Below are 19,897 nucleotides of genomic sequence, written 5' to 3'. Positions count from 1 at the left end.
CTCCTCCGCCCGCCGCCGCCGCCGCCGCCCCGGCCCCGCGCAGGCCTCGCCCCGCCCTCGGCGCCCGGCGGTGACGCAGGCGGCGCGGGGCCGTGACGTCAGCGCAGCGCGCGGGGCCCGGCGACGGTGAGCGGGGAGGCGGCGGCGGCCGGAGCCCCCCCAGCCCCCCCCCGGGGCTCCCGGCACGGCCCTAACGGGAGGGGGGGGGGAGGGGAACGGGCCGGGAGGGGCGGGGCCAGCGGAAGGGGCGGGGCTACGCGAGGGGGCGGGGCCGCGTGGGGCGTGGGCGGCAGGGGCGAGGTCGCGGAGGGGAGGGGCTACGGGGGGGCGTGGTTATGGGGGGCGGGGTCGGGGGCGGGGCTTGGGGGGCGCGGGGCAGGGGGCGCGGTTCGTCCCCTGCGGGTGGCGCGACCTGGGCGGCACGGCTGGGCTCGGCTCGGCTCGGCTGGGCTCGGCTGGGCTCGGCTCGGCTCGGCTCGGCTCGGCTCGGCATTGCACCCCCTGCTCGGCCCTGCACGGCTCGGCACGGCTCTGCATTGCACGGCCCTGCACAGCCCTGCACAGCCCGGCACGGCTCGTCTCGGCATTGCACACCCTGCACAGCCCCGCACGGCCCTGCCCTGCTCAGCCCCGCTCAGCTCAGCCCAGTCCTGCCCAGCCCAGCCCAGCTCAGCCCACCCGGGCTTCCACCTGCTTCCCCTTCCGTGCTTTTGCAGCTCGGACCTCCGAGCCCCAGCCTGCCCTCGTGCTGCGATCACACCTCAGGGCTCCCCGCAGTAAACGGTCTGAAATAAATGCTTTAAAATAATAGTGCCTTCCAGCCTCAGAGCTGGTGGGATGGAAGCCAAAGTTTCCACAAGCACCCCGTCCCCCGGCTGTGGCTCCCCGGGCTGTGCCCTTCGGGTGGCCGGGACAGCGCCGTGTGCCTGGGCCTGAGCCACGCAGCTGCAGGGGCACCGGGAGCAGCCTGCGGTGCTCAGCTGTCCCCACTCAGCTGTCCCCACTCAGCTGTCCCCACTCAGCTGTCCCCACTCAGCTGTCACCACTCAGCTGTCACCACTCAGCTGTCACTGCCGAGCTGTCACCGTGCCCTGACACGCACAGTCAAGACTTGAAGCCGTTTCTGCTCAGCGAGCTGAGCACCTCACCCCTCTTTCCTCTTTCCAGGTGAGCTGAAGGCGAGCTGTAAACGATGGCCATGGCACTGAGATGCTTTCGGCACCTGCACTCCCTGCTGTATTGTTCCCCGTTGGCCATGATGAGGAGGATGCCACAGGCTGCTGCGGGCTGCCCGGCCCCGCTGCTGGAGGGCTGCAGGCAGTGTGTGCGCCAGGTGATGCTGACCCGGCAGCTGGCCACCAAAAAAGGTACAGGCAGCCGTCCTGGCCGGGTCTGCAACCCCTGGAGGTGTTGCCAGATACTGCTGAAAGCAGAACTTCTTACTCCTTTTCTCTCCCGTACCAGTATCGCTCCAACTTAGGCAGAACACTGCCCTGGAGGAGCTAGTTTTCCCGAGTGCACTGCAGGGTACAGGAGTCTTTAGTCCTTCCTCAGGGAGGAGTGCTGCACGGAGCTGTCACTGCAGCAGCAAGTAGCCATCGGCACCAGCCAGGCTGTGGAGTTAAGGGTTCGTGCACACAGCGCGGCATTCAAAAATATCTCGGCTCTGCGCTCAAGTGCTGGCCTATTTACCCATTTAAGAATATCAGTTTATCTTAGACTCAACTCTGAATCTAACAGTGGTCGTAACGTCTTCTTTCTACTTTCTAATACAACTACTAAGTGTTCTCAGAAACAGAAATTATTTTTTGTGTAATCTGCAGCTAAAGGTAAAGGGCAGACTCAAGCCAAAGTGAATATCAACGCTGCCTTAGTTGAAGATATTATCAATTTGGAGGAAACCAATGAAGACATGCAGGCAGTGGTAGAAGCTCTGAAAGAAGATTTCAACAGAAATGTCAGCGTTAGAACCTCGCCAGGTTGGTAAATTTCTTGTACGATGCTCTGTTGCCCGTAAGGAACGATACCCATCCTAGTAACAGAGAAGTCTGTTTTTTTCAAAATTGATTTTCTTTTTATTGAGTTATTCACTGGGCACCCGATTACTACAACCTTGACGTCCCCAACTAAAGGCTCTCTTCACCCTGAGCTTGACCAGGAAGAATCTATTTTTGTTAATAGCTTCCTGGAAATAGCTTTTCTAAGTGGGAGATGTCAAAAGTGTCTAACTGAACTGTTTGCAGATGTGATGAAGAAGCAGGTTGTCAGCTAATGGTGCAGTAGGGCAGGAAAAATCCAATTGCCATTAAATTAGCCTTTTGGAAATTGCCATCAGGCTGGTGTCTGGCATATACAAACTTTTTTTTTTTGCTATGCATCTTTGTGGTCACTGACCTTTACAAGCCTTATTCACTTACTGAATTTTGTGTTTCAGGAAGAAACGTGAATATATTTGACTAAGCTACAGTTACTATAACACTCTGAACATATGTATTTGTAAGTAGTATCAAGTTTCAGGGATAAAATTTAACATTAAACAATGACCAAATTTGAATCATTCACCACCCCTGCTCTGGCAGGGGCACTTCAGTTTTTAATGGAGTTGGAAAGTGTAGCTCAGTCTCTTAACTATTTATTTTAACCATAGGTATTTTTTTTTAATTGCACTGATAAAGTACCTCTTGTCCCATGTGCCTTTTGGCCTGTTAACATTTTGCAGCAGAAACAAGAGAGCAGATTAAGAGTAGCTCAGGGAGAAACTGAATACTTTAAATTAGGCAGTGTATAGCACCTCCTCTTGGGACTTGGAAAAAATGAGGGGTTTAAGGGAACGTTGCTAAGTTAAAGACAATCATTTTCCAGATCTTTGTAATAACATTTTAATGTTTAAATTTGAAGAATCAAAAAATATTTATTTCCTTTTTATTCTTCGCAATCTGTTTAGTTTTCCTATTCTACTAACAAAAACAAGTGAGTTTTGCTTTCACGTTTTTGTGCTCTACAGCAGTGTTAAAATAATTAACTTGCAAATACCGCAGGGGATGCATAAACATAAATAGCACCTGAAGTCTGAAAAAATATATAATTTCTTTTGTAACTTATATATTTTGCACAACATAAGGAAACTGGGACACTCCGTTCATGTTTTTACAACAGCATCATCCTGAAGTGCTGTATTGTACTGAAATTCCTGTGTGTTTGGTTCTTTTGAGGGGCCCTTGATCACATAATTGTCGTGACGAAAGATGGGAAGTTTCCGCTGAACCAGCTTGGGCAAATCTCACTGAAGTCACCTCAGCTCATCATAGTGAACATGACCAATTTTCCAGAGGTAAGGACACGTTACTGAAGGCATGGCAAAGGGAGGTAATCACCGACGGAACAAACAGGTTGATACCGAGCAAAGAAACAATTGGACAAAATCAATCAAATCGGACAGGGTCGGGGAGCTCTGACTGCACTGAGTATCGCTTCTTGTCTGACACAAAACAGAAGCCGTGTTTTGCTGCTGACTGCACGCTGCGCGGGGCGAGTGACTCTCCAGCACCGTCTGGAGCAGAGCATCTCCCACGTGCGGCGGCACTGGGGTCAGACAGGAGTGGTGTGCTGCACATCAGGCCGTGAGGGCCCTCAGGCTCATACCCAGAGCACGCCACTGACCGGTCAGTTTGCTCTGGGGGTTAGGTTGCCGTCAGCTGCATCTGTAAGTTAGGGCGCTGCAGTGCTGGCAGGACACCTGCACACACCGTGCCCTGCCAGGTCCCTGCTTCCCCTGCTTTTTCTGCACCCAGTAGTCTTGTGCATGCACCCTCTCCTTTGGTCGACCTGATCTCCACATGTGGGAGCCGTGCTGGATCTGCCCTGATGTTTTATATCAGCGCAGCGCCTTGAGGAGACACGGCCACGTGCCGAACCATAAGAGCAGTTGGAATAGTCTGTACTTGTGCTGGGGGCACCATCAAACTCCTATAAAGCTTGCTTTACTGAGCACAGAGGCTGAGGGCACCCCCTGGAAGCTCACGGAAAGCAGCTGCTGATGTTGCCTCTGAGCTGGGCCTGGGCTAACAGGAACAAGGCCTAACACAGGCCCTGCTGTAGTTAGCGAGCTCTTCCATCAACAGCACCTTCAGATCAGAACCCCTAAATTAGGGTTAGTTTCCCTTAGCCTTCTGCAGGAGGCTTAGGCTTGCCTCCAAATTAGGCAGCAAGTACAAATCACACCTCAGGATCAGGCATTAGTGGTCCCACGCAGCAGGCTCCTGCAGATCGACCTGCAGATGCGAGCGGCAGCGACCGCAAGGTTAGCTATTCATCCCGCTCCGGGTCTGGAGGCTTGCCAAAGCTTATCTCTATTTATTTTGCAAAGGCTTTCCCCAATTAATTAAGTCAGCAAAGTCTCAGAGGAGGTCAGCATAAGGCACTTGATGCCTAAGTGTTTCTTAAAGTGTATCCAGCACGTATAATGACTTCGAAGACTGAAGGCCCCTCATCAGCGAGTGCAGCGAGGTCCCTCAGAGTGCTGGAGCTGAGAGGGCCGGAGGAGCCGTGCCATGATGCAGCCTCTGTCCAGGCAGGAGATCAAGATATCAATATCGTCGCGTATACCACTGCCTACATTTGCTTTCCAAGCCAAAGGACCATATTTCATTCGAACTAGAGCTGTAACTATTTCTCACAGTGCGATGTTTTATACCACAACTGTTCCATGGATAGGCTGAACTGCTTAATAACATTACGCTCACTTTCATGTGATGTCATTATTTATAGAATATAGCCAATACTTCATAGCATTGAAAAGCAAATAAAAATCCCTGAAGAGTCTGGAAAAGAAAATAATTATAGAAGAGGACTTACAGGGCCAAATCCCGTTTGCCCAAGAGTTACAAAAACAAACAAGACCATGTCTTTTAACTACGGCTATTTTATGTGCTGCGATAAGATGGGGACAATATTTTCACTATTTCTATCTCCTCTAGAATGTACGTTAAACAATACAACTTCTAGTGAGCTTTCTCTTGCTACAGAGCATGCGCTGTGCGTACAATAACACGTTACAGTCCTAACATGCTGAAATCTTTGTTATGTTTTCTCTGCACTATTTGTATTTCAGAGCATGGCCATTGTGTTTTACAGAACACTGGCCCAGCATTAATTTCATTCAGTGACATCATGCATTGCAGAGCTAAATGAATACGCAGGGCTTTAGTTTGTGCCTCGGTTGATAGAAACTGAACTTCATAAACGCGGTCTAGTGTAGCAGCCTGGAGCTAAAGTTAACAATGGGAAAGAATATCAGAAATAGCAATGCTCCTTGTAGGAAATGCCACACTAGTGCCAAAGGAATAGACTAGTACGGTCTTGTTACTGTCAATGTCAAAGAACGAAACAAACTGGCAGAGCACTGTGGGAGTTCCCAGCAAAACTGTGATTTAACCGTAACGTTTGATGCTGTGTGAAAGTTCACCAGCGCTCTAAAATGGGGAAGGAAGCATTTTAATCGCTTTGTAGTTCCCAAGCAAACCTGCACACCTCACCTTTTAAGCAGAGCAGTGTCAGTCAGCAGCGATGGAGTTTTGAAAACTTAATCCTAAGTAATAAGCTGTAAAATAAACATAGAGCTGGGCACAGGCTCCATTCTCAGCCAACTGCTACTGATGTAGTGTGGTTAGGTCGTAGTGCTGAAGTGGTTAAGTTAGTTAACTTTTCTAAATTGGCACTGTGTGATTTCTAGTGGAAAACATTCAACTGGAATTTTTAAATGCTCAGAATCTTTCATCTCCTTTGCCACAGTCAGGCTATGCCTAGGGAATTTATTGCGGTTTCACTCTGCATTGCCTCAAACCATTCAAATAGTTTCAAAGAAGCAAAACAGTTTTCTTTTGTTGTTGCTTCCCTTCCCCTCTCCCCCCTTTGTGCCCTTCCTACCCCGATACCGAGCGCAGCCATAGTTTCCCATTCAGTTTGATCAAAGCTCTCCGCACCAATGTAACTTCCTGATCTTACTGGTAACAGAAGTAAATGTTTCCATGTTCTGTGGAGATGGATTGCCAACTATTGACAGAGTTCTGGCATATGGGAATGATTATTTCCTAATTCTCTTTACCTTTTGATCTGTTTTACAGAGCACAGCTGCAGCTATGAAGGCTATAAGGGAGAGCGGAATGAACCTGAACCCGGAAGTGGATGGGACGCTAATTCGGGTGCCGATTCCAAAGTAAGTGCCCACGGCTGCCCAAGTTCACCCTCGCGTAAGGTAACGCAGAGGGCTGCAGCGAGGGCCCTTCAGAGGGCAAGCTCACCCACGTGCAGTTCCTGGAACCAGAGTGGCCCTTGCACCTGTGGGCGCTCAGACCCTGCAGTGACGGAGCCCTCAAAATGCCCCGGTCAGACGCAGGGGCACAAAGCCCCCGCTGTGTGATCTGCCAGCCCCGGGGTTACGTGGCCCTGGGGTGCCGTGAACAGCTCCCACAAAGGGACGGCTGCACGCCCGGCTGCTCGCACAAACCCTGCACACGTGCGCTGCGTTTTAGGAGCAGGTGACTGCTAGGTAAAGATGAACCGAGTATTTCTCGTGCCTTAGATTTACTTTAGAAATTCTCTGATCAAAATGCTAGATAAAATTCAAGAGAAGTCTAATTGCAGCTTTCTGTTGCTGTCGGTGAAAGGGAATGACATTATCATTCTATTTGCTGATTTTCTTTTTCCCCTGTGCTCTCTGCCCTTCCCCCATTCCTCAGGAGAGGAGGCAGAGGAGGAGGGCACCATTATCTTCATAATTGCTGAGGCTCCCGGGTTGCTGCACAGTGGTTTGATTGTTAATGGGCACTTGGGTCATCCTTGAATATGAATTGCAGGGGAGGAAACTCCAAAACTACAAATCTCGATCTTTAAAAAAAAATATTGTTTTTCAAACAAATATGTACGTTCTGTCACTTTTTGTGGCGTCGTGGATCAAAACCAGGTTTTCTCTCCCCAAGAAAGATCTGTCTAACATGCTCCCTTGTTCCTCTGGTGCACAAGGGTTGCTGTGCTTGGTCCCTTTCTTCCTGGACAATCGGCAGCCCAGGGAGTCCTAAGTTAAATTGATTTTCAGCTTGGAAAACTTGCCTTGCAGGTCTGCCCTCGTGGGCTCCTCTAGTTCCATTTTCTGACCCACTCTATTGACACAACTGAATCTGTCAGAGTTTCTTCCACTTACCAAGAAGACAAGCAGACGGTTTCAATCTTTAAAAGCTTCTAATGCAAATGGAAGAAAAATAGGCAGGTTCTGCCAGAGACTACTCTTTAATATTATATCTCTGAATTGATTTTTTCTATTTTTTCCAAAATATTTAATTTTCTCAACTCTCTAAAAATATTTGCAAAGAACATACAACAGATGGAGGCAGTGAAATCACCAAAATTAGGGCAGGTGTGCAAAACAGGCAAACAGTGAAGAGACAGGGTGTCTGCAAAAAGTGATACTTTCATGAGGGGAGACATTAAAAGTAAATCAAACATGAGCAATCTTTGCCTGTTACTAAAAACACTTTTTAATCAGACTTATCAGGTGGACGCCTATGCGTTATATTTTGCCTCATATGTGCAGCTACACATCAGGGCTTGAGATTGTTTCAACTGAGTATTTAAAAATGAAATTTACTTTTCAGTATTTATTCTATTAGGTAAGTTTTTGCATTGCAGTTTAAACATATGCTAGTTTTAAAAATACACCGTTTTGTTGGTGTTTATTTCTGCTTCCTGCTAGGATCCCCTCTACTCCCTAAGGTATTAGCCTGTTTGTGTTGCTAGCACTGCATAGGCAATATTTATTTGTATAAAAATTATTCTCTGAGGGTTTAAAAAAGAAAAAAAAAAACACAGCCATGGGAACAGTTGTATTGGTCGATCTCGTGGCCGAATTTGACCTGACCTTGTGTCTTTTATGGTATTGCCTCATTTTTAGATTCATCTTTTTTGGACCCATTGTGTTACACTGGATATTGTTTGTAAATTAGTAATATTTTTACACATGCTTTACTGAAAGCCAGATGACTCATTTGAAAGTTTAATGACTCATTGTGAGCTTTTATTTTCCTTTGCCCTTTAAGAAATATGCAAAGATACCTACTATGGGGAGAAAGGACTTGAGAAATTTCATTTGAAGAAAACAAAGCTGTTTGAGCTGCGTTGCTCCAGATCGCTCATCATAATAGGTCTCTTTCATGCTTTTTGTTGAATAATATATTTTGCACCCTATGTTTATCTGCAATTATGCATGCAGAGTATCTAGTTAAGCCTACTTTCCTTGAACCGATCCCTCTCATTCACAGGAAATTCCTAGCATTTAAGATACAGAAATTATTCTTACCCGCATAAACGCCTTGTGTTGGAGATGAGATGTGGCCTGCATTGTTTTCACTGTGGGTGTGCTCATGCCATATGCTGGGAAAGGAGCATCCAAGTGCTGCAGTGCTTAAACCACTGGTTGCTGACTGAAGCAGAAACAGAAGAGACGTTACCCGTGGTGCAGGGTGCGTTTCTGAACGCGCTGGTGTGCAGTCACCAGGCTCTGTCATGGTCCTGGCAGGGCAGGATTGTCCCTGGAAACCCACAGGGTTTCCTGCTACTTTACCTGACAAGATGCTGCAGCTGCCCCTGGATGGGAACCTTGTCCTTGCACCCCTCTTCTGGCACCCCTTCCCCAGGTTTGCTTCATGCTTTTGGGGGATTAAAGAGGAAGCAGCTGCAACAGTTACTAGACAGCTTAAGAGTCCCAGATCTGGGTACGGGAATAAACAACTGTCCTTAAAAACCATGGGCCTGGCTCATGTTGATGGATTCCTTAACCAGAAACAGCATCTGACTGAAAAAGTGTCCGTTTCTGGCATCGGTGGTAGCATTGCTGAGAATTTACATATGGTCTGGTTGGAACGTAAAACCCGCTGAGAAACTCCACGGCACTGCGCAGTGATAAAAAGAAATTGGTGTTAATAAAGACAGACAAGGAGGCACGAAAGCTGTGACCCTGTGCCAAGAAGCATAGGAAATCTGGCAGCCCTGCATAAACAAAAACATTTCCTTAAAGGCTCGGCAGCCCCAAGCAGGCGAGTGATACCCTCAGCACAATTCGCACAAGCCCAAAGTGAGCGGGGAGGTGAAAAGCGAAGGGCAAACTCGGCCTCCCCCGGCCGAGGCAGTCCTCATGGACCAGCTCACCCCACCGCCCAGCAGGAGAGCAGAGGTTTCCAGCTCCCTCCTCCCGGTTTAGCAGCCATGGATTTTATTTTTTTTTTTTTTCCTCCCTGCCCCCTCAGAAAGCTGCCTGAGAACCTGACCTCACCCAGACCTCTGTTTATGAGCTGGCTTTGCATGTGCCGCAGGACCTCTGGCTTGGGATTTTGAACAAGAGAAGCCCTAAAGGCATCGGCGTTGGGATGCGTAGGAAACCACAAGTAACCCCGCTCGCTTCTAATTAGGCCTTCGAGTCCCAGCCCCAGCCTGCGCTGCCCAGAAGCCCCTCGCCGTCTGCACGCTGCTCGCCCCCCTCGGCAGTGAGGACGGGGCCACGCCGCTGTCCCCAGGGTGTCCCCTGGGTGCGAGGGGGCACCGCAGTGCCGCAGCTGGGTCTCAGCTCTACGTCTGTCAGCCTTTCCAGGGATACCAAGTCCCCGCAGTCGCTGATCAGTTCGGGAAAGCTTATTCCCTCCTGTACCTCAAAGTAAAAACAGCCGGCGGTGCTGAGCAGCGGTCGGAGCCCCTGCGAACATCTGCTGCAGGACGGTGCCAAAGCCAGCGCGACGCGCAGGGCTGCAGCAAGCTCCGAGAGGCGCAGGCCGATGCATGCTGACAGCCTCCCCGTAAGCAATACCCGCGAGGGGGCAGAGCTGGCGCTGCTGCGGGAGCCCTCGCCCCACGTTTCCTGACTTCTTTGCAGGAAGAGTCTTGGCCTCAGTGTTTTGGTGACCCAGGCTGTTGCAGCCAATTTCTAAATATTCGCGTGAAATGTTTATTTTGCAATATCTTCCACGAGCAGACGGGAGCTCTCTGCCTAGCAAGTCTCAGTGAGAGCACTGCGTTTATTCTCAAGGTGATGTGGAAACCGCAATAGCCATGAAAATAATTACAATATTATTGTTAAGCACTAACAGTTGATGCTGACAGTGATCAGCTGTAGGTGCTGGAACATTACTGCAGCTAAGACGAGATGTCAGCCGATCCCACGTTGTGTTCAGGCTCCCTCATCACCTTCGGTTTTCAGTTTGGGATGGAAAGTTGAAAGTTTTCTTGTGGCAGCACAGAGTGACTGGCGCCGTGTCAGGGGAGAGCTGGAGGTCTGTGCCACGTCACCTGCGGCTGTACGAGCTGCTCACATCAGAGCCACCTCCTTGTGAAGGAGCCATTTCACCTCCTTGTCAGACAGGGTGTTACATGTGGTCTCAGTGGAGATGCCTTGTCATGATGAGCTGGAATAAGGTCAAGTGAAATACAAGCTCTATAGGTTCCAGATACATGATTCAGCCTCTTCCAGTTGCAGGGAGACCGCTCTGAGTTTCAGGAGTGGATGGAGGTTTCCTCTCAGCTTTGCAGGGAAATTACACTTCTCAGCTCTGTCTCAGGTCTGGAGCTGCATTTTCCCTCTTCCCCACAGATGCTTTGGCAGGAGAAAAAAGAAATTAAACATTTCAGCATGACTTTCAGGCACTGCAGCAACCACCATAAAACAAGTGAGATTCGGTCCAAGTCCCTCAGCTTAGAGCTGTGCTGGGAACTTTCTGTTCTAGGCTCGAGACTCTCTGTGCCGAGATGTGTTGCCATGGCAGATGTGCAGAGGTAGCTGAGCTGGCTCAGGGTGACCAAAGCAGGATAAAAGCACGCCCTGGGCAGCGCCGTTGCGATGCGAGGCCTCGCACAGAGCCAGCACCAGCACACCTGCACAGCTGCACAGCGCCACGTGGCAGGCCTGCCTCAGCCCGTCAGCCCCATAGGAGGCTGGGGAGCTGTCCGAGAGGTGCCACAGCAGAGATGGCCACTGGATTTACCCAGAGCCCAGTCTGCGAATTGCAGGAGATAAATCTGGCTGTGCTACACATTACACTTTTCTTTCCTTCTTCGTTGATAGGGTCACTAGAGAGCACAGGGAGAGCCTGGCCAAGCTTGCCAAACAGTCCACCAACAAATCCAAAGACGCCTTGAGAAAGGTGCGAAGCAAAAGCATGAACCAGGTAAAGAAATTCAAGAGCAAAGTGTCTGAAGATACCATCTGGCTGCTAGAAAAGCAGGTAATTTTTTTCCTTCTAACATATCACGTTTCACAGCTTAGTAGTGTGAACACACAGTGAGCATTTATGCCAGAGCTTGCTGACAAACCTCCAGCACTGAGAACCTGGCTGGAAAAGAAGTAACCCTGGGTTGAATTTTTGGAGTAGGCAACAGCTGTTGTATTTGCTTTTTCTTTGTGAGATTTCAGGCTTGAATCTCAAAGCCAAATTTATGGTATGAACCATAAGCTGAAACAGGAAAAAACATTTTCCCCGAAAGCTTTTGTAGTCCAAGGGATTGTTACACAAACCAGCTGATCTTGGGGAGCAAAGCTACCCAAAGTTTTACCACCACTTACACAGTGCCTGGACATGAGAGAACAGCTGGCATTAATGAGGATTGCTCCAGTTTGTTGTTAACGAAAAGGCTAGCAAGATTCTCTGTTAGGAGATTTTTGGCTCTGATTCAGGAAAATACTTAAGCACACGCCTAATTCCCTAAGAGCAGATGTCACTAAAGTCAATTACTTGGGCAAAAACTCAGGCACAAGCGTAAGTGTTTTGCTGAATTGATGCCTCTGAAGGCAGGCCATTACTTTTTAGCTGTTTGTTTATTAACAGCTAAAGTTAGATACGTTGCAAATGCTTCAGAACTGTTCTCTGTGCGCTCACAAAAATAAACATTGATATACAGAGCGTTTGTGCAAGCAGGAAAAATGGCCATGCTATTGTAACTGAATCCTGTTGGGAAGCAGTTGTCCCACAGCACACAGATGGTTTTCTGCATTTACAGAGGTAGCATCTCAAGTCTAATTTTCACTTGTACCCAAATTTTTCAGCATGAGGAAAGGTCATATACTCATATGCCTTGGAATCGAGTGCATCTTAATTAGTCCTATAAAAGTAGTACACAAAACCCCCAGAGGCTCCAACCTTTCTCCGCACATGCACCCTTCACTCACTCAAATACACACGTGCCCATTTTGGAACTGTTTGCCTTGTCCATCCCATGTTACTGTGATCAATGAACAGGTCTTTAGCAATAGCTGTTTACTTCTTTTTACAAGAAATTTCTTACACAAGGAAAAGAAGTGCACAGTTTACAAGAATTTTCTTTTTTTACAAGAAATAAACAGACTTGTTACTTGATGTGTGAATTCTTAGTGTGCTAAGGCTGTGCTCCTGCTGTGACCTGGTCTGTTCTAATAATAGAAGGTTGCAGAGATAAGCCCTCTGCTCTGGTGCTGACACCAGCTGGTCTCTAACTCTGCCTTTCCCTGAAGTAAATAAGGATTTGACCAAGTAACTTGTGAAGCACAGCCAAGATTTTTGCCAGGAGCCTTGGAAAGGAGAGCAAGGATTGCAGCAAGTATAAATTAGATACAGGGCATTTGCACGTGCAGACATCTTTGGGCGCTGAGCAGGTCCAACTGAAACAACAGAGCACTGATGGGGAAGTCCCCCAGATCCCTCACGATGCTGTACGCCAGCATCCAAGCCTCTATCGGCAGTAAGTAGGAGCTGCATAGACAGTCCATGTTCAGCTTCTCTTTTCAGAGCCTTTGACTGATCCCTGTTATCACTGTGCAGATGTAACACTGGCAAAGACTCACCCAGGGCAGCTGCGAGCTCTAGGAAGAGCCAGCTATTGCCCAAGCACTATTTTGGATTTTATGAGGGCTTTAGGCTTTCTTTCAGGAAATGGTCTGGTCGTTTCTTTCCTTTAAGCTGTGACATTACCTAGTACGTGACTCAGACTTGTGCTGTGTTGCCACAGATCCAGCAAATGGCAGACAACGCTGCAGCAGAGATGGACAAGCTGCTGGCAGCCAAGACCAAGGAGCTGCTTGGATAAGTGTCATCCGTATGGACATGCTCTCCCCCCCACAAGCAAGAACGGACTGCCACGTACCCCACTGGCCATCCCTGCCTGGAGTCAGGCAGACTCAGGTGATGGGCAGGGACGGCTCTCCCAGACCTCCAGAGCAGATCTGGGCTTTGGGATCCCCTGGCCGCTGGGATTCCTGAACCTGGACTGTGCTGAAGGGAAGGGGGAATCTCTCCTTGCTGTTCTTCGTTCAGGCATCAACTGAATTGGGTGAAGTAAGATTAAAAATAAAATAATACTGAGGAGGACTGGAGGCTGTTAGAAGGACTCCCACAGCAGAAGCTGAGACCCAGGAGGTAAGACTGCCCTCTGCTTTAGGCATCAATTCAGCAGGAGTGGGTGAAGCTCACACCACCAGACAAGTCACCTCCTTGCTGCCCCGTTTCCTGCACGCCCTACCCTCTGCAGGGCTGTGGAATCGTCTCGCACCCCAGCCTGGTTGTGTTTCTAGCAGCAGTCAGCCTAGGGCTGGTAGAAGCAAGGACCACATGCAGGAGGAACTTGACACTCTCCTGTTGTGACCCTTGTCATTTATTCTTGCTTAAAATAAAGCAAAAGTGAGTTCACCCCTCTCCAGAGGAGCAGCTGGGCCAGCACAGCTACCTGTGGCCTGGCCACCGGCCGCTCCTGGAGGGTACGTGGCAGCTCAGCACCACCTGCTACACACCGGCCAGCAGGAACCGTGGCTTTACAGTTCCCTAGGATTCATAGATAGAGAATTGAAATTAATACTGTGAGCGTGGCTGTTTTTGCCAGGAGTAAGACAACCAAAAGTCAGCACAGGAGTCTACAAAGCCAACATCTTCCCGCATGCACTGCTTGTACCACGTTCCAAGGGTTAGAGGAGGTAGAATCATAACATGGTCCTGAGCACATACTATAACCCTTAGTTACCAGCAGGTACTTTCCAACAGCAGCAAGCAGCCTCAGGCAATGGCAAGAGGGAGGGAAGGTGGTGGCCGGCACCACAGCCCCACTCCCAAAGTATTTGGGTTCAAAGAGCACCAAGCCTCTGCAGTCCTTAAATAAACAACTCCCAAAAAGTTAGTTTGTGCACAGTGGGGAAGGGGAGGAGGATGAAGGATTTGCTCTGCTAGGGCCCCACATGTCAACAATTTCTCTGCTTTGTGTATTTTGGCCAAAGCACTTACCATGATAAATGAATAAAGGAAAATGGCGAGCCCAGGGCGGTTACATGGCTCAGTAAATTGCTTTCAGCTGATTACTGTATTTCTTCTGACATTTATCAACTGGGCTTTTTTGCTGTTGTTGCAGCCTCTACATCCCAGCAGCAGCCTGGGGTTGAAGGGTTTCCCCTGTACCTGCCTGGGGCCATTGTGGCTGGGACGTGCACTTGGAAGGCAGGGCACAGGGGCTCCTCCAGCCTCCTCCCAGCCTTCGAGGCAGTGGTGATGGGTTGGCAGCAAACCTGCAGGGAGCCATTACATGGGGGAATTCCCCAAGTATTCACTGCTATTCCTGTCGCACCTCACTCCACATTAGTTAAAAGCAGGGGTAAAACCAGAGCTGCAGCACAGGCACCTGAGCACCATCCAAAGTGGCTGCCCCGGGCCTCCCTCAGGTGCCAGCAGCCACATGCTGCTGGGAACAGGGCTGCCTGTCCCTGCTGTGGGGTACCCGGGGCCTTTAGGAGGCAAGGGGGGAGATGCAGGCCTCAATGGCACAGCAACACAGGTGCAAAGGTAGATTTAGTGCAGGAAAATAGAGACAGAGACCCATTCTCCACGCAGCTTCAGCTGATCACCACACAGTAAGGCACCAAATGGGGGAGGCAGCCCCCATGTCCTCCCGCAGCCCCCAGTGCTCTGCCACCAGCAGCCACCCTTGCTCCAGCCCTGAGGGAGCAGCACACACCAGCCAGAGCCACACCACTCACCTGTCCTTCGAACAGCAGGACAAGCAGACAAAGCACCAGCTGCAGCCCAGGCACCTTCCAGCTGCGCAGGACCACCATGGCACCGACCACACGCAGGGCAGGGAGACCACCCCACGCCTGCCACAGCACAGGCAGCCTGCAGCAGGGTCACTGCTAGTCCAGGAGAAGAGACAAGGGACACCACACTTACTGTCACCGCATCCAGCGGGCTCACAGGAGTGGCTCTGGGCTGGTCCTGCTGAACATCTGCTCTGCTGCTGCCCCAACCACACCAGCATCTCCCACACACAGCAACACAAGGTGGAAATAAAAAGGCAAAGGCTTCCTCCACCGGTGCCAGCAGCAACCCTTCAGTTAGCTAGAGCCTGGATTGTGCCCAGCGCTGATAAGAAGCTGCAGCTGATGCTGTTGGAGGGTGGAGAAGGAGCTCCAGCTGCGCCAAATAACCCAGGAGGAGCAGAGACCGCAGCCAGAAAACATTTGGGTGTAACAGCGCTGATTTCAGCAAGCTGCTTTGGTCACCAAACAGTTTGGGTGCAGCAGCAGCGAGCACCCCATGGGGGGGTTCACAGGAGGGTGGTGGGACGTGAGGGGGGCTGTGCCCAGACCCCCAAGACCTGACCCCAGGGCTCCCCTCCAAGTGCCTGTCACAGCTCTGGGCATCCACTGGGTCCCTGCTGTCCCTGCCCCAGCTGCTGGTGAGCTCCGTGGGGTCTCTGAGGGCCTCGAGCCCCGCACATGGCACCGGGCAGATGCCTGTGCCCTACCCCAGCGCCGTGGGTGCCGGCACGATGGCTGAGGACGGAGGCTCCGAGCTCTGCTCCCCTCTGAGCCGCGGCTCGGTGGAGCTGCAGCAGCGCCGTCGGCCTCCCGCCACCCGCACGCCGAGAGCTGCGGCCGCGGGGAAAGCGGGGTGGAAGCGAAAGGCAGGAAAAACTCCGAGGAAGCTGGAAGCTCTCGACACAGTTAAAAAACAACATTGCTCTTCAAAATAGATGTGATTGCACTCCTTATGAGTCATCGAGCAGAGACACCAAGATTGCTTTGTGCCAGGGACGAGCCCGGGCTCTGATTGTGTGCCTCCCGGATTTGTATAAAACAGACCATGGATGGCATGTCAGAGTTTACAGCTCGCATACATTTTCAACAGTGAGCTTTGCAAAATGTATCAATGTAATCTCTGCCTCCTATATTCCGTGTTGATTAGACACGATTTCTGGCTGGATTTTCAGAAAGCTCAAGTGCTTTTTTAATCACTACAGAAGCTCATTATTGCTTTCCAGTGACTCTTATGTCCTTCACTTCTCCTTTCAGATTAGAGTCTATAGTCAGATGAATATTGGATGATTTCATTACATACAAATGCAATCAACAGTTTTGCATAAATTTCTCCTCTTTTCTTGAGTTTCAATTGACCTCAGCACCCGTGGAGGCAGGCGCAATACACATGTAAATGAGCTGGCGTTGCTGCAAAGACACGGATGCGGAGAAACAAGATAAACTGTCAGATAATATTCAGGATTTTAAGAGATCAAAAAAATACTTCCTTGCTCAGCCAAGCCGTAAAAATGGCACCTTCAGCTGCCGGGGAATTCGCTTTTGTTTCACTTGTTGTCTGGCTGTGGATGAAGGCCAGGAGCGGCCCTGGGAGCGAACGGCTGGGGCGATGCGGCCGGCACCGCGGGGCGATGGAGTGGGTGCTGCTGCACTGCCTGGGCACCTCTGGGGGGCATGGGACACTCCAGGGGGCACGGGGCTCTCCGGGGGGCACGGGGCTCTCCAGGGGGCACGGGCACGCCACGTGCCAGGGGGAAGCCCACTGCAGCCCAGTGCCCGGTGCTTGGCCGGGCTTGGTGGCTGGGCCCCCGTGGGGCTCCTGCTGCTGCATCGGGGCTGGCCTGGGCAGGGGATGCTCAGTTTGGGAGCCCCCATCCCCGCGCCCACACGGGACCCCCGTCCCCGCTCTCCTCACTGGGCGCGGGGGCACCTGCCCCAGGCACAGGGCTCGGCCGGGGGCAACCCCCCCACATCCCGGCAGGGCGAACAATGCCTTTGGAATATATTTAAACTAGCACTCCATGCTAACAATCAGGGCTAATTTAAACAAACTATAATTAAACATAAAGGACCTCTTGGTGGGGAAGTCAGGGAAAACTGTCAGCAGTTACTTTGGATGTGGAGCCCTTACCTTTAAAAGAATAATTTTTGTGCTAATGCGAGCAATCCAGCACTCCCACACTCGCCTTCGGGGGCCGGTGGGGAAAGAAACTCTTGGGTTTCTTTTGATACCTTTACCTGCTAATCTTCTTAACAGATTTTTAATTAATGGGAACACAGCACTTTGCAGCCGTGAAATCTATTGGTGTAATTGCCTGGTGGATTAGTCCCATTAACCACACAAATTACCTGTCTCCAGGCCGCCAGCCCCACCAGGGAGCTCCCCGCGCTGGACACACTGAGTGGCCCCATTCTGAAGCAATTTTGATAAAATAAACTCTCTAATCAGGTAAATAATTCCATAAGGGAAATTGCTGCCTTCCCGCAGCCCCCTCCTCCAGCAGGGACCTGGCTAGTTTCAGGGGAATGAAACATGCCTCCAATTACAGACAAATCTCCAGCACAAAAACCGTTTGGGAGAAGCTCTCGGCGCACGGGACCCCCTTGAAACGCAGCGTCCGAAGAATTAAAGCATTTAAGCTGTCAGCCGGAATCTGGCCAAGCCCCTGATTACCTGGGGGCGACGCACGGTGTATTTAGGTTTGTGTCCGCTGCAATTTCCTGGCCCCCAGCGTTGATGCTGAGTGACTCGCATCCGTGCCGAGCTCCTGCCCGGGGTCCCTCCGCCACGTGGCCCCGGGCGCGGGGACGCCGACCTTTGGGCCCATTAAGGACGTTCCTGCCGACGGCAGCCCGGAGCGGTGGAAACGTGCAGCGCCCCAAAGAGCCTCCGTGTGAGCACGACCGCCTGCACCCATTTCACAGCAGCACTCATCAAGGCCCTGTGGCTGCTCCCACCACGGTTATGACCTCGGGGAGTTAAGCCCCGGCAGGGACACGTGCTCCAGCCATGGTGGGGATGGTTACACAGATGGTTGTCCCCTGAAATGCTCGGGTGGGCGACCCCTGCACCGGTCCCCATTCCCATCACGGAGGAGCCCACCACCAGTGGCACGGGGCTGCTCTTCCACCTGCAAGAGGTGGGAGACCCAAACTCCCCCCTTGGCCCCCAAAGCACAAGGGCTGGGCAGGGGCCGGGACCCCCAAGGCCACAGGGAGAGCCAGGCACAGGGGCTGGAGCGCGGGAGAGCCTCGCTGTGCGGGGCCAGCGAGAGCGGCCGGGGAACCCTACACCGCAGGTAATTGGCATCAGATGCTCCCTGACCTGCCGCATCCACCGGGAAGCTGGAAGCATTTATTTGTCTGGGCCGGCGGCTCTATCTGCGTGCGGGAGGCGTTGGCAGCGGCGGGGCTGGGCTCGGCGAGCCTAATGAGCCTGGGCTGAAGATGATGAATATGATTGCTGAAAGCGCTTTCCTGAGTCCTTCTTTCCTGGGGCTCAGGTTACGAGTTCCCAGACAGCCTGTCCAGCCTGGGCTTTTCAGCTCTGATTTGTAGCCCCCCAAACAGCCCGTCAGCTCCCCGTGATGGAGGAAGAGCTCGGTCCTCTGTCACCATGCCCCGAAGAGCTGGGCGAGGGGCTGGGCTGGGCAGCGAGGTGAGGGCTGGGCTCAGCGTGGGCACCACAGACCCTGCCTGGATGTAAGGGAGGGTTGTGCCCCCCCGGCTGTCCTTCTGCCACCCGGCCTCATACACCACACATCCCACTGAGCCTCATGCGGGGTGCACGGGAGCAGTGCCACGAGGGGGGCTGTGGCCATCAGCACTCACTGTGCCGCCGTGTCGGCCTCAAGCACTGTCACGGGGCGCTGGACACGAGTCCCCTCAGCCTCCACCGGGGTGAGGCAGAACCGGGCCGGTTCTGTCCCACGACGCCTCGGCACAGGTCTGCCTCCCGAGGCACATCCCCACCCAGCGCGCCTCTCAGAGGGGTGCACGAAGCCGGGGCGGGCTGGGGATGCTCCCAGGGCTGCGGGGGAGCCACGCTCCCTCCAGGCACAGCCACCCCCGAGCAGGGGGCTGAGGGGCACTGGGGACCGGCAGGGGCTGGGGGTCTCGATGCCTGCCCCCCCAGATATCAGCCTTCCAGGAGGGGCTCCCAGCGCTGCCCCACTGCCGCCGGTTTGGGGACATGCGGCAGCGGGGATAGGAGGGGTCCTGCGGTGCCAGCCTGCGGTGGGCTCGGGGGTCCTGCCATCCCACCCCTGGCACAGGGAGACAAAACATCGCTGCAGACCCGGGCAGAAGTGGAACGCAGCGGGCTGGGGACGAGCTTCGCTCTGAGCTTTCCTTGTTCCTCGGCCGGCTGCGCGCTGCCATAGACGGTGTTTTGCTGCCTCCCTACGGGAGGACGCAGCCGGCAGCGCTGGGCCTCCACACGTGGCCAGCCCACGCTGGGGGCCCTGGTCCCAGCCCCAGGGACACGCACATGGGGTGGGGGCACCGCGCAGCGGCTCCCGGGGGGGTCCCAGGCCCAGCTCCGCAGGAGGGGCTCGGCGGGTGTCCCAGTGCCGCTGCGGCTCCCCGGGGACACATGGCCAGGAAGCACCCGATGGAGCTGGAGACAGAGTGGGGCCAGGGTCGTGCCCACCCTGAGTGGGGGCTAAAGAAAAAGGAAGCAAAACTTGGGAGGTGTCTCCCAAAGGAGGAAAAAAGGCATGTGAGGAACAGGAGCAAAGCTGTGACCCCTGGCCACTGCTGAGAAAAGTGGAAAAGCGGTGAGAAAACAGCACAGGGAGGGCACAGGAGGAGAGG

At 52.2% G+C, this 19,897-nt stretch overlaps 1 protein-coding gene and 1 long non-coding RNA gene across 5 annotated transcripts; one reads left to right on the top strand and one right to left on the bottom strand.

The window, feature by feature from the left end:
- Positions 1–5: 5 nt before the first annotated feature.
- Positions 6–14,345, top strand: MRRF (mitochondrial ribosome recycling factor). Of its 2 annotated transcripts, XM_066980645.1 has the most exons (7): positions 6–126; positions 1,168–1,367; positions 1,824–1,979; positions 3,213–3,331; positions 6,123–6,214; positions 11,102–11,261; positions 13,018–14,345. In XM_066980645.1, the coding sequence occupies exons 2-7, from the start codon at positions 1,193–1,195 to the stop codon at positions 13,093–13,095; spliced, it is 780 nt and encodes a 259-aa protein (XP_066836746.1). In that variant the 5' UTR covers positions 6–126; positions 1,168–1,192; the 3' UTR covers positions 13,096–14,345. The 2 variants fall into 2 exon arrangements, with proteins under 2 accessions (XP_066836746.1, XP_013044291.1); XM_013188837.3 differs by lacking the exon at positions 6–126 and having other exon boundaries at positions 454–1,367.
- On the bottom strand, positions 3,325–15,423 carry LOC106040745 (uncharacterized). 3 transcript variants are annotated; one of them, XR_010826048.1, is made up of 5 exons: positions 15,026–15,423; positions 9,695–10,633; positions 8,615–8,942; positions 8,351–8,474; positions 3,325–4,820 (listed from the first exon to the last, which is right to left on the bottom strand). It is a non-coding gene; the product is annotated as an uncharacterized lncRNA (long non-coding RNA). The 3 variants fall into 3 exon arrangements; XR_010826049.1 differs by having other exon boundaries at positions 3,325–4,562; XR_007160419.2 differs by lacking the exon at positions 3,325–4,820 and having other exon boundaries at positions 6,213–8,474; positions 15,026–15,422.
- Positions 15,424–19,897: the final 4,474 nt, after the last annotated feature.

Source organism: Anser cygnoides, chromosome 20, assembly GCF_040182565.1.
Source record: "Anser cygnoides isolate HZ-2024a breed goose chromosome 20, Taihu_goose_T2T_genome, whole genome shotgun sequence".
Classification (NCBI taxonomy): domain Eukaryota; kingdom Metazoa; phylum Chordata; class Aves; order Anseriformes; family Anatidae; genus Anser; species Anser cygnoides.
The sequence above is the reverse complement of the archived record's forward strand: the minus strand, read 5'-3'. Positions and strand labels throughout refer to the sequence as shown.